The following is a 12,617-nucleotide window of genomic DNA, read 5'->3' as shown; positions in this document are numbered from 1 at the left end:
GGTAAGGTCTTTCTGTTTACCTTAATAGTTTCAGACCTGCTTTCACTCTGGAGCAAATGATATTTGGGTCAGAAAACGTTTTTGTTTTGTCTTGAGGATCTCAGGATCGGGTCTCCGCAGATTTCAGCTTCTAGAAAAAGTTTTCCAACTCAACCAGCAGTGGTTTTTTTTCCCGATTTTAGCCAAGTTTTTGTGTATTACCGCCACAAATGTTCCAAAATAGTATTTCACAATACAGGTTTAAGTTATTCCATATAACACAGGATCCCTGGTCTTCTTTGGGGCCCACAAACCAGTTTTGTGTCGGAGGAAGCATCCAAACATAGTCTAAAGAAATCTGGACAATAATGATGGATTATAAGATGACTGGATACACCTGAAGACTTGGAGCTGGTTGTAGTTTTTTCTGTCTTGGTGAGGGGCTGGGCTTCCATAACTGAATTTGTTTTCTTGTGTTTAAGGCGAAAGAGTAAAGAATGATATTGTTTGTCTCAGGCGTCTCTGTAGATCGTGGATGTTTAAAACCCTAGCCGTAGTTTTCCTTCACTGGGGGATTTCGGTGGGGTTATTTCGGTGGGTCTAAGCAGGTCTCAGTAAGTCTTTTTGGGGGTCCTGGACCGGCTTTCTGATCTTAGGAGGTCTTGACCAGGTCGTAGACGTAGATGTGAAAGTCGTCGTCGAACTTGATGAAGTAGACGGAGGGCTTGGCCTCCACCTGGTGGATGACCATACCCGACCGCTTCCCGCCGTCCTCTTTGGCGTACTCCACCTGTTTGCCCACCAGACTGTCGACCACCTCGCCGGGTTCCCGCTCCGCCGCCACGCTGTCGTCTGCAGAGAGGAAGACAGAGACAGAGAGAGAGAGACAGACAGAGGGAGAGAGGTGATGTGTCTGGTAGTACTAACTCATGTAAAAACATTAGTTATAAAAACCTCTCGTTTCAGAGACAAATGACTAACTCAAAAACTAAAACTTTAGTTGAAAGACTAATAGTGAGCCTAAATGAGGTGCTGAAATGAACACTGGTGCCCAGCAGAACCAGTTCCAGTCCGCTGCCACTCACTGGAGTCGGGCATGATGCGCAGGTCTCCCTCCTTGTAGTCGTCCAGCAGCTGGTACATGTAGAGGACCGGGTCTTTCTCGTAGGTGATGTAGAACCAGGCGGTCATGATGGGAGCTCGAGCCAGCACCATCCCCCTCCACTCCTCCTTCGGCCCGTCCTCCGTCTCGAACATGTGCTCCACCGCTTTACCGATCATTGTTTCAGCCAGCATCGAGTCGCTGACACGGGCCGGAGCTGAGCCAATCACAGAGAGCGGGGTTAATACTGACATCATCAGAGTCTGTGCTCACTCACTCAACTCAACTGTGATAAGAGCTAAAGCGATTAGTCGATTGGGTTGTGCCGATGGACGATATCATCGTCGTAGTTTAATCTCAGTAATGATGGTATATTAGGTTATTACGGTCGCTCTGTTAAAAAACGCTCCACTGTACTGTTGTTACGCAGATCACGGAGATCTGATGTAGTTTAGACTTTACGGCACCGTAGTTAAGTGAAAGTGGGTCAAGTTGTAATTTATTGCCCCAACCAGCAGGCGGCAGCATAGCCATGTAATACTGTCTATTTACAGAGGGCATTTAAATGTATGTCTGATCTATGTAAACTGTTAGCCCATAGTAGTAGAAAAAAATATTTATGTAAAAGAGATATAGTAAAATAAAAAGTGCTTACCACCCCCATATATGAAATTAAATAAAAAATAACTAAGCATTTTGAAACCAGTTCCATGTCGAAAAAAATTGCTAACTATCAGTTAGCAAGAAGCTCATTTCAGTCCAACAACAAAACTGCGTCAGAGCTTCAGTGTGTTGAGCTGCAGTTCCTCCAACATCCACTAGATGCTGCCGTTATCAAAATCTGACTGTTTATCTATATAATAAAGCGGGACGCCTCTGTGCGTGTGCGTGCGTCTGTCTTTGAAATATCTCACGAACCGTTCATCCAATCTACTTCACACTCGGTTTCCGGGTACCCAATGAATTTGGGGTTTGGAGCAATTTCGACAGCATTGGAGATTACATATTACAACAATAAGCTGCTTGCACGCAGCAGACACGCTCTGGGCAACACACACACACACACACACACACACACACACACACACACACACACACACACACACACACACACACACACACACACACTCTCTGCTGGTTGATTAACGCAGATATATGCTGATTAGCTCTCATTACCGGGCGGGTAGCACACCGCCATGAGTCCATGAGGTAACTGTCTGATTAGGTACTCCACATTTTCATTGTGATATTTTGTGATTAAATTCTGAATCTTCCACGTTCTCTGTCAGGTAAATATGGTGGTACCATGTCCTCCTCTGATGTAGAAGTAGCCTACACTGTAAGTCAGTAGTAGGCTATACAGTGGAGTTGCATATTAAGTGGTCCGGGGTCCATCTGTAAGTAATTTTGGGGTACAATCTGGTTTTGGAGAAAGCTTCAAGCAGCAATACCACAGGCCAAGTAATCGGCTCGTAACAAACAGGCATGTTTTGAACGGGCACTGTACTAGTTGAAGTGGATGGGAAAAACCCCAAAAGTCTGTTCAGCGTGGTAAGAAGAGAACAGTGTTCCTCACCCACTCTGTCAGGAAGGACCTCCAGCTCCACCACCCTCTCATCACTGTGCAGCTCCAGGCCGTAGATGCAGTCGAAGCCGTCGTATTTGATCAGGTAGAGGGACGGGTTCACAGGGACCTGGTCCAGGACCGTCCCCTTCCACTGGGACGACTTACCTAAGAGGAAGCAGAGACACACACGCAAAGATGTATTAGCTACACAAGAAACTCTGAACCTAATCGAGTACTTTCTTTTGTGACAACGTATGTTTGTTATGAAGTTTGAGTGTAAACTAACTATATATTCCCCATCATGATCACAAAAAGGCTAAACTGAGAATAAAAAAAATCTAGATTAGAAGCACAACATATTGTCTTTCAATAGCTGATGTCAGACCCCTAAAACATCTCTTTAAATCAGACTTACTGCCCTCCTTCCAGATGTGCTGGATCCTGCAGCCCACAATATTCCTTCTGGGCTGAGCCAGAGTCTTACTGGGACCAACACTGGTCCTCTGTTTCCTGCAGGGAGACAGAGGAAAACACAGCAGGAGAGATATATTTAGAGATAAAGTCATATCTGGCCTCTTTTAAAAAAAACACTTTTATAATGAATGTACAAATGAAAAGGAGCTCAGAAAGTCTGATTACATTCATCGGACTTACTTGTGTGAGTTTTTCTTCTTCATCATGTTTGCAGACACACCTGAATGTCCTGAAACACAAACACAAACATTCAGCATCCCTCATACAGACGAGTGGTGCGTTCAAGGACATCGGAGGTCAGCAAAACATGAAATGTTCTAATGTGAAAAACATTATCATTTTTTATGACATCCATGTTTGAATATTGTTTGACATCCAAAACACGATTCTTTTTGTTTTTCAACTTTGAGAAGAAATCGGTCAGTGATCCCCAGACTGACATCGTCAAGTGTTTGATGTGTTTTGTAACTCACCCCCGTCTGGTCGGGGGGGCCGTGGGGCCGCTGGGCTCTTGAATGGGGTCTTCATTCATCCACCTGTAGGGGGGCAGCCAGCCAGGCCGCCGGTCCGGGGTTAAATGCTGGTAGTGAGTCTGCGTGACACCAGGCCGGGGGCTGTTTGTGTGTGTGTGTGTGTGTGTGTGTGTGTGTGTGTGTGTGTGTGTGTGTGTGCGCGCGTGTGTGTGTGTGGGGGTGAAGATGGAGGGAGGGGGCAAAGGGGGGAGGAGGGTAGGGAAAGGAGGGAGGAGGTGGTGGTAAAGTAAGGAGCACCAGGAATTAGGCTGGACCCTGGACAGGCTGCATACAGGCCGGGTAGAGACTAAACCCTGGAGACTGAGGCGACGTCACAGCTGATGGACGCGATGAGGAAACCGTGTGTTCAGCCTGAGGAGGGAAACCAGACATGAATATTAACTTATTAACTCACCATTTTCATTTCTTTCATACCTCATCACCCATACATTTAAAAAAAAATTTTTTGAATTGATAACATCAATGATTTTATCTTCTGAACAGATTATGAGTAAATGTCTTTATTCTAAAAGGCAAAAAACAGAAAGGTAGTAAAGAAAAATGACACCACTTTATTCAAGCAGAAAAACTGTATTTTTTAATATTTTTAATGTAATTTTCTATTCTATATTTATGTGTCTCGTCTATGTACCAAAACATCAAAGCAAATGTGTTGTATGTGAAAACCTACTTAGCAATACATTCTGATCGGAGTTTGACTCTCAGCTTGAGCTCTGACTAACCTGATTTTTTCTTGTTTATTATAGTTTATTTCATTCTATTTTATGTTTGTATCTTTTTGTATGATCTTAAATTTAACTGGCCTAAAAATGTTTTCATCCAGGTTCAACCATATGGAGCACGTTGTAAGTTTGAAAAGTGCTGTAAAAAAGAGAATTGTTATTGATTAATCTGCCAAAATTAGGCCTTAATTATGGTTTAAAAATGCCAAAGAACAGTGAAAAATCACTATCACAAGTTCTCGAGTTGACATATTCAGATGTCTTGTTTATTATTATTATTATTATTATTATTATTATTATTATTATAACAGACAAACTGTTAGATGAGTTACTATTTTCTGATTAATCAGGTATCGGACAGATTTTTTCATATGTAGTTTAGTGAAACTACTAAGCAGGTGTCTGAAACATCCCAGCAGAACGTTTCTCATCACTAACTTTATGTAAATTATGAGACTCATTCTTAAAACCACAACTAATGACTCTATCATCATGTCTCTGAAGCTCAGTGACGTCTTTAAGAACTGATTATTTGCATTATAAAAGGTCACCATGAGGCACAGAACAGACCTTGTGTAAAATAACAGACACCAACATGTCAGTAAAAATCTGAATGAACTTGAATCCAACAGGCAGCAGATAACCACAGATATAAACTGTCTCACAAGGTCACAGATGCTGGCAGCAAAAACACAGAATTCTGGGAAACTGCAGACATGATAACAAATAGGGCTGCAAAATATATTGTTTTTTTTAATCGTCATCACATTATCAACTGCCGCAATAAACACATCACGAAAGGCTGCAACATATCGCAAAAGACACTCAGAGATTTTTTGTGTTATCTGAAAGAAAATATCAGTTTAGTGATGCCTTTTATTTGTTTTAAACTCAACATGCAAATTTTTTGTATTTTAGCAGAATACTGAAAAGACAGAAAAGCATAACGGAGTGCACTTTAATATCTGATTATTTATTGCAAGTAATGTAACGTTATCACATATTTTCCTCATATAGTGCAGCCCTAATAACAACACACAGAAACACTCCTGATGTTCACAGATAAACTGCTTTATGGAGATAAAATAACCTTAGAAGAGCTGCAAGCTGCACAACAACAACCACAACTGCAACACAAACCTGCTGCTGCTGCTGCTACATGATCACATACATGCAGCGCTGCAGAAACACTACACCGCTGCAGCACTGGCTCAGAACAGACCAGGATCAGACCAGGATCAACGCGACCACAGAGGCCACATAACCGCGTTTCCAACAAGCACTCCACTTCACTTAACTTAACTTCACTTCATTCCACATTAGAAGGGTTGTTTTAGCGTTTCCATTAGCAAAAGTTGTGGATTGTACCCGTTACCTGCTACTTCTTTTGTTACCACCTCGGTTCCAAGCAAGCTGAGCCGATAATAGTAGCTAGGGCTGGGCGTTAAGGCCAAAATCTTCTATCCCTATATACAGTAGGTCATTACATATATCGAAAACAATATATACCAAGGGCTGGGTGATATAGAGAAAATCAAATATTACGATTTTCTTGACCAAATACCTAGATGTCGATATTGCGACGATATTGTATGGTTGCCTATTGGTGCTTTAACAAGATGTTATTTACACAATGACTTTTTTTATAAATAGTTTCCAGAAATGACTTAATGACTTGTTGGGTAAAGGTAAATAATAGAGCTGCTAGAACAGTCTGGTAAGTTCAGAAAATGACATCACTTTACTGTAATGCAGCCTTTAAAACCAGGAAAAGACAACACTTACCATATTACGATATCCAAAATCTAAGACAATATCAAGTCTCATATCGCAATATCAATATAACATCGCTATATTGCCCAGCCCTATATATACACTATGGAATAGCATGCTTTCTGGTAATTCAATGAACCAAAAGCTTATATCAAACCACATGGTTAAGCCTGTTGTATACTCCTGTGTGAACTAAATAGTTAACAACGAAAAGTACTCAATATTTTCTTATTTTAATAAGAACATAACATGCAAGGATCAGAACTAAAGCCTCGTCCAAATGACGTAAATATTGGCGCAACATAGTTCGGTCGTTGGTTTTAAGACATTGCGATATAGAAACCATACAGAAAAAAAGGTATACAATAGACATTTTGATATTGTTTAGGGATTAACCGTTTACCGTTAACAGTCAATAGGAATTTTGACCGATTATCACACACATCAAAGTGGCTACATGCGTCCACGACAATGTACAGAACATCGTGGCTGTGCGACGACTACTGTACAAGTTTTCCAGCTGTCCTCGGACGGGGAGCGTGTAAAGAACTGGGACTTTGTTGTCCGCTTGTCGGTTAACGGTAATGATTGGTTAACGAGGGTCCGCTATCGATCTGAAAAATATATCTAAAATAGCATCACTAATGTCGTTGGGACGATATATATCGTCATATCACCCAGCCCTCCTAGAAGATGGAGACGGGAAACCGTACAGACCACTGATGGGTCAGAGAGAACTGAGGGGTATAATGGTTTTCTGACTGGAGAATTGGCACCACCTGCTGATTTTGATGAATCAACTACCAATAATCGCATAACGGCAGTGAATGGAAACAAGATTTAATATTTTCTTTTGCCGATTTTCTTGACAATCGGTTACAATTTGCACTACATTTGGATGGAAGCCTTATAATATTTACATGTATCGAGGTTATTATCTATTATTATGTGATGCGAACAGAAATTGAAATGAAGAGACTATTACTTCAGATAATCCTTTTTGTTGATAAGATAGATGGATTAATCTGCTCCTGTGGTGTAATAAACACCTGGAGCAGTGTCCACAAAACATCTAAAGATTTGCCAGCTCCTGACTGGCTGAGTTAGGAGAAACTCCTAAAAATAAGGGTAAACCGTGACCTCTGGACAGTCATCATCATCAGGAACCAAAACAACAAACAAATTGTATTACAAGTTGTGCTGTGTATGATCGTATATGTGACAATAAAACTTGATTCATATTTCTTCCTTAAAAAAGAACTGAAACCAATTAGGGCTGGGTACCGAACTTCAATACTTTTTAGGCACCGACCAAATTGCCTCCATAGTATTGAGTATCAAAAAAATGCCTTGTCATTCAATACCAAATTTCAATACCTAAGGAGTAAATCTCATCGGTGTCAGTGAGCCAAAAGGCATGCAGCATGCTTCTACCAAGATCTAATAATGCTGCTGATTGGCTGTCTACACATCACAGAGGCATGCAGGGATAACTCTACGATAGCACAGAGACGGGGCTCCCGTGTGTGTTGTTGTATTTTGAGAGGGTTGACTACAGTGTGCGTCATTTGTAGGCCTACCGTAGTTAAAATGATTTCTATAAAATTGCTATTAAAAAAAAAAAATATATATATATATATATATATATATATATATATATATATATATATATATATATATATATATATATATATATCGCTCAGGAACAAGTATCTAAGTCACAGTATCGTATTGGTGCCGGTATCTAAATCTTTGACCGATACCCAGCTCTTTTGCTGACTCATTTTCTGTTTCTGTTTCTGTTCAACTAATCGATTAATAACTAATCACTTCAGCTGGAAACTAAACTATTTGATTTGAGAATAAATAGACCTACTGTTCCAGACTCCCCAGGAGAAAAAAAATGTCATGGTGTTTTGGGAGTGACAACAAGTCATCTTCACAAAATGATAATCGGTAATGTGTCGGTAACATTTAGGTGTCACTAACCTCACCTGAGTTTACAGGACAGTGTCTTGTACTCTGAACACAAAGATTTGTGTCTTCCTACATTGTGTTTGTACATCGGACATGATCCTCTACACACTGACACATGCATTCAATGTGTGTGTGTGTGTGTGTGTGTGTGTGTGTGTGTGTGTGTGTGCGTTTGTTTGTTTGTTTGTTTGTTTGTGTGTGTAGATCACATTAAAGTATGCAAGTCACATTACAATACAGCAATATATCATTAATGTGTGTTTTTGTAAATATAACTGTGTTTTTGGCTGCTGCTGATGAAGATGACCATTCAGAGGTCACAGTTTACCCTCTTCCTCCTCCTCCTCCTCCTCCTCCTCATTAACTGACCACCACACAAACCTGCCCTGCTGTGACACTACAACATAACTAAATATGTGCAGAGATAATTGGTCAACCCCTCCAGACGGCCGCCATATTGCACCAGTATTTACAAAACCCGCATCAGTGCAAAAAAAAAAAGGCGCAAGCGAACAAAGGGAGAGGGAGGTCTGTGAGGAAGAAAACACAGGCGCTAAGCTAGCTGGTTTGCGGTAAAACGTCAAACCGGACAAACGGCCCATTAAACGGCTCGTTCGGCGGTGCCAGAAGCCGCACTTTCTTACCGATACAGCAATCAGTGTCGCCGCATAATCCCGATCAACCGCCGTGGCTCCAAATTGATCCGCTCTGCCTCCGTTTGGTTCTTCGCTGCGACAAGCTAGCTGCGCTAAGATGGAGGGATGACGGAAGTCAGGCGACGCGGCCTCCAAAATAAAAGCGCGGATTTTACTGCAATGTAACATTTTTCTTTCTTTTTTTACGAATTAAAGGAATACTAAGCATGCGCTTTATTCAGATCGAAATAAAGACATTTGTGAAAGAAAAGTTACATATGCATTTTTAAATAAGTAGCCTATATATTTTATTATTACTACGACATTATAAGTGGTGGAATCATAGACTGTAAAAAACGAACATATCAACAGTCAATGGGTGGAATGTAAGTTACTCAAATAGCCTAGAGTACGATTAGGGCTGGGCGATGTGGCCAACATCTTCTATCCTGATATAGGTCATTTCATACACGATATAGAATGTTTTCTGGCAATTTAATAAGTAAATAGTCCATACGAAATAACCACATGGTAAAGCCTGTTTATAGGCTAGGCCTTCTCCTGTTCCTTAGCCTAAATACTTGAAAAATGGTATAGCCTAGGCCTACTTAATATTTTCTCATTTTATTAAGAACTTTAGTGGAAAATAAACATAACATGGAAGGATCAGTAGGCTATGTAAAACATTGTCAAAAGACGTAAATATTGTTTTTGAACATCATGAAACCATTTTCGAGTTGAAGAGGAACAATGTGGATTCCGTCCTGGTCGTGGAACAACGGACCAGATCTTCACTCTCGCAAAGATCCTGGAGGGAGCCTGGGAGTATACCCATCCGGTCTACATGTATTTTATGGATCTGGAGTAGGCTTATGACACTTATGATACTGTGGGAGGTGCTGTGGGAGTGGGGTGACGGGGTCCCTTCTCTCTGTACGACCAAAGCGAGAGCTGCGTCCGGTTTCTTGGCAGTAAGTCGGACTTGTTTCAGGTGAGGGTTGGCCTCCGTCAGGGCTGCACTTTGTCACCAATCCTGTTTGTAATATTTATGGACAGGATATCGAGGCGTAGTCAGGGTGGGGAGGGGTTGCAGTTCGGTGGGCTGGGGATCTCATCACTGCTCTTTGCAGATGATGTGGTCCTGATGGCATCATCGGCCTGCGACCTTCAGCACTCACTGGATCGGTTGCAACCGAGTGTGAAGCGGCTGGGATGAGGATCAGCACCTCTAAATCTGAGGCCATCAGCAGGAAACCAATGGAGTGCCTATCCAGGTAAGGAATGAGTCCTTACCCCAAGTGAAGGAGTTCAAATACATTGGGGTCTTGTTCGCGAGTGAGGGGACAATGGAGCGGGAGATTGGTCAGAGAATCTGCGCAGCAGGGGTGGTATTACATTCAATTTATCGCACAGTTATGACAAAAAGAGAGCTGAGCCAGAAGGCAAAGCTCTCAATCTACCGGTTAGTTTTCGTTCCTACCCTCACCCTTGGTCATGAAGGCTGGGTCATGACCGAAAGAACGAGATCCAGGGTAGGCTACAAGCGGCCAAAATGGGTTTCCTCAGGAGGGGGGCTGGCACCTCCCTAAAGCTGCAGACACACTGACCAGATGGCCGACCCTCGGCAGAAAAGGCATTGGACTGTTCAGTCTCCCCGAGTTGGTCAAAAAAGTGCCTCGGAACACACCAAAGCGACGAGACGTAATACGTCTCCATAACAGCAGTCGGCGCTAATCTGTATTGTCGCCCAAAAATGAAAACCAGGAGCTGATTGGACGAACGTGTCACGTGGGTCTGGTTTCTCCAGAAATTCAAAGACAGACTGTCATGGTGGCTTGTTCAGAATACGATCTCATATTGTACTAAAATAGCTCACCGAAATGTGTTTCTGAAAACATTTTAAAGCAGTTACACACCAACCAGACAGCCGACCGTCGGCAGAAAAGCCAGTCGGACTGATCAGTTGGGTCCCAGAGGTCCAAAAAACTGCCTCAGAACACACTGAGGCGACACTGACTTGAGCGTACGCTCTGCGCGTACGCAAAACGTAATATGTCTCCATAGCAGCAGGCAGCGCTATACTCTGTATTGTTGTCCAAGAAATGAAAACCGGCAGCTGATAGGACAAATGCATCACATGGGTTTGTTTTCTCCGGAAATTCAAAGCCAGACTATCATGGCGGCTTGTTCAGAATACAATCTCATATTGTACTAAAATAGTTCACCAAAACATGTTTCTGAAAACATTTTAAGCGAGAAATAGGCCATACAGTTGCTGAATCTGTCTTCATTTCAGATCGACAAAGGTCAGTTTAAAAGATTTTCGTCAGATTTTGAGAGTGAGTGGGGTGAGTCACGACTGCTCTGTCTCCGACTGAACATGTTAGGTTGGCCAAAATGAAGGCCAACAGCCCCTCAGACGGACGACGGTACGGGACACACCGAACAGACTCTAGTCACGACCTCGCCAGACTGTCCAAAGGCCGATTATCGGGTTGGTGTGTCAGTGGCCTAAAGCGAGAAATAGGCCATGCAGTTGCTGACTCTGTCTTCATGTCAGATCGACAAAGGTCAGTTTAAAAGATTTTTGTCAGATTTTGAGAGACTCTAGTCACGCTCATTCCGCTCCCCGTTTCCGGGTTAGTACTCTACCAATCAGATTGGTAATTTGAGTCTGACTGCCGGCAGTGCCCGCCCCGCCGATTATACATGTCAAATCGGCCAACTGTCCAACGGCTGATTATCGGCTTGGTGTGTCAGAGAAGCACAGTCATCCGTGAGGAGCTCGGAGTAGAGCCGCTGCTCATTTGCGTCGAAAGGAGCCAGTTGAGGTGGTTTGAACATCTGGTAGGGTGCCCCCTGGGCGCCTCCCTTGGGAAGTTTTCCAGGCACATCCAGCTCGGAGGAGGCCTTGGGGAGGATCCAGGACTAGGTGGAGGGATTATATCTCCAACCTGACCTGGGAACGCCTCAGCATCCCCCAGTCGGGGCTGGTTAATGTGGCTCGGGAAAGGGAAGTTTGGGGTCCCCTGGTGGAGCTGCTGCCCCCGCGACCTGACCCCAGATAAGCGGACGTAGACGGATGGATGGATGGATGGATGGAACCTTTTAGTTTTTCATATTTTTTTATTGTATTTCTTTCTTTGGCAGTACTTGCTTTTATTTCTATTTTCTCTTACTATGTTTGTTGTTATGTACTAAAACACCAAGGGAAATTCCTTGTAAAACTACTTGGCAATAAACCTTATTCTGATTTTAAATGTCTTGTTCACTCTAATTAAAACCATCAAATTTTGTATCACTGTTGTCAAGTGTTGCAGCGCTTGTGAGGAGGCTTTTATTTTGTAAATTATAACCGGAAGTGTAATTTATTATGCTGGTTGCCTTGACACTGGTTGTTGTGCAGGTTTGCGTTGAAGCCAAAAATTCTTCAACGGCCGAGTCCCGCCTTTCTGGCCCTTGCTAAATAGTGATCCAAGAGAATGTTGGCAGCTTGGTTTGCTTCTCTGTCTTCCTGCCAAATACTGAGATCCTCGGTTAACACGTTTTTCTCACAGACGGAGGCGTAAAAGTACAATCATTTAACTGCAGATAGTATTTGGCTTTTGTTATGATATTGAATTTACGACGCCGTCTGCTTCATACGTTGCTAAATTAATCAAACACCATCTGCATTGTAGTGTGGACGGTGGCACAGCAGGGGGCGCTCTCAACTGGTTAAATATGGGTGGGGTATAAACTGACCCAGAGTTAGATATTTCAGCTTTTAACTATGTAATCGAGAATCGAATCTGAATAAGATCTGATCTGGGAACAGCTTACGTTTCACTGTCACGAAAAGGCGTTCGATTTTTT

General features: G+C 42.5%; 1 protein-coding gene across 1 annotated transcript; it reads right to left on the bottom strand.

Moving 5' to 3' along the window:
• On the bottom strand, nt 1–3,808 carry spinb (spindlin b). The gene is made up of 6 exons (XM_028578705.1): nt 3,596–3,808; nt 3,303–3,351; nt 3,064–3,158; nt 2,658–2,813; nt 1,065–1,298; nt 1–831 (listed from the first exon to the last, which is right to left on the bottom strand). The coding sequence occupies exons 1-6, from the start codon at nt 3,648–3,650 to the stop codon at nt 632–634; spliced, it is 789 nt and encodes a 262-aa protein (XP_028434506.1). The 5' UTR covers nt 3,651–3,808; the 3' UTR covers nt 1–631.
• Nucleotides 3,809–12,617: the final 8,809 nt, after the last annotated feature.

This window comes from Perca flavescens, chromosome 5, assembly GCF_004354835.1.
Source record: "Perca flavescens isolate YP-PL-M2 chromosome 5, PFLA_1.0, whole genome shotgun sequence".
NCBI lineage: Eukaryota > Metazoa > Chordata > Actinopteri > Perciformes > Percidae > Perca > Perca flavescens.
This window is presented reverse-complemented; position numbering and strand designations above follow the sequence as displayed.

Excerpts from the sequence above, each read along its gene's own strand:
- spinb (XM_028578705.1), bottom strand. The coding sequence starts at position 3,650 with ATGAAGACCCCATTCAAGAGCCCAGCGGCCCCACGGCCCCCCCGACCA. Across the intron at positions 3,352-3,595 it reads GCCCCCCCGACCAGACGGGG|GACATTCAGGTGTGTCTGCA; the intron begins GTGAGTTACAAA and ends TTTGTGTTTCAG. Across the intron at positions 2,814-3,063 it reads GCACATCTGGAAGGAGGGCA|GTAAGTCGTCCCAGTGGAAG; the intron begins GTAAGTCTGATT and ends GCTTCCTCTTAG.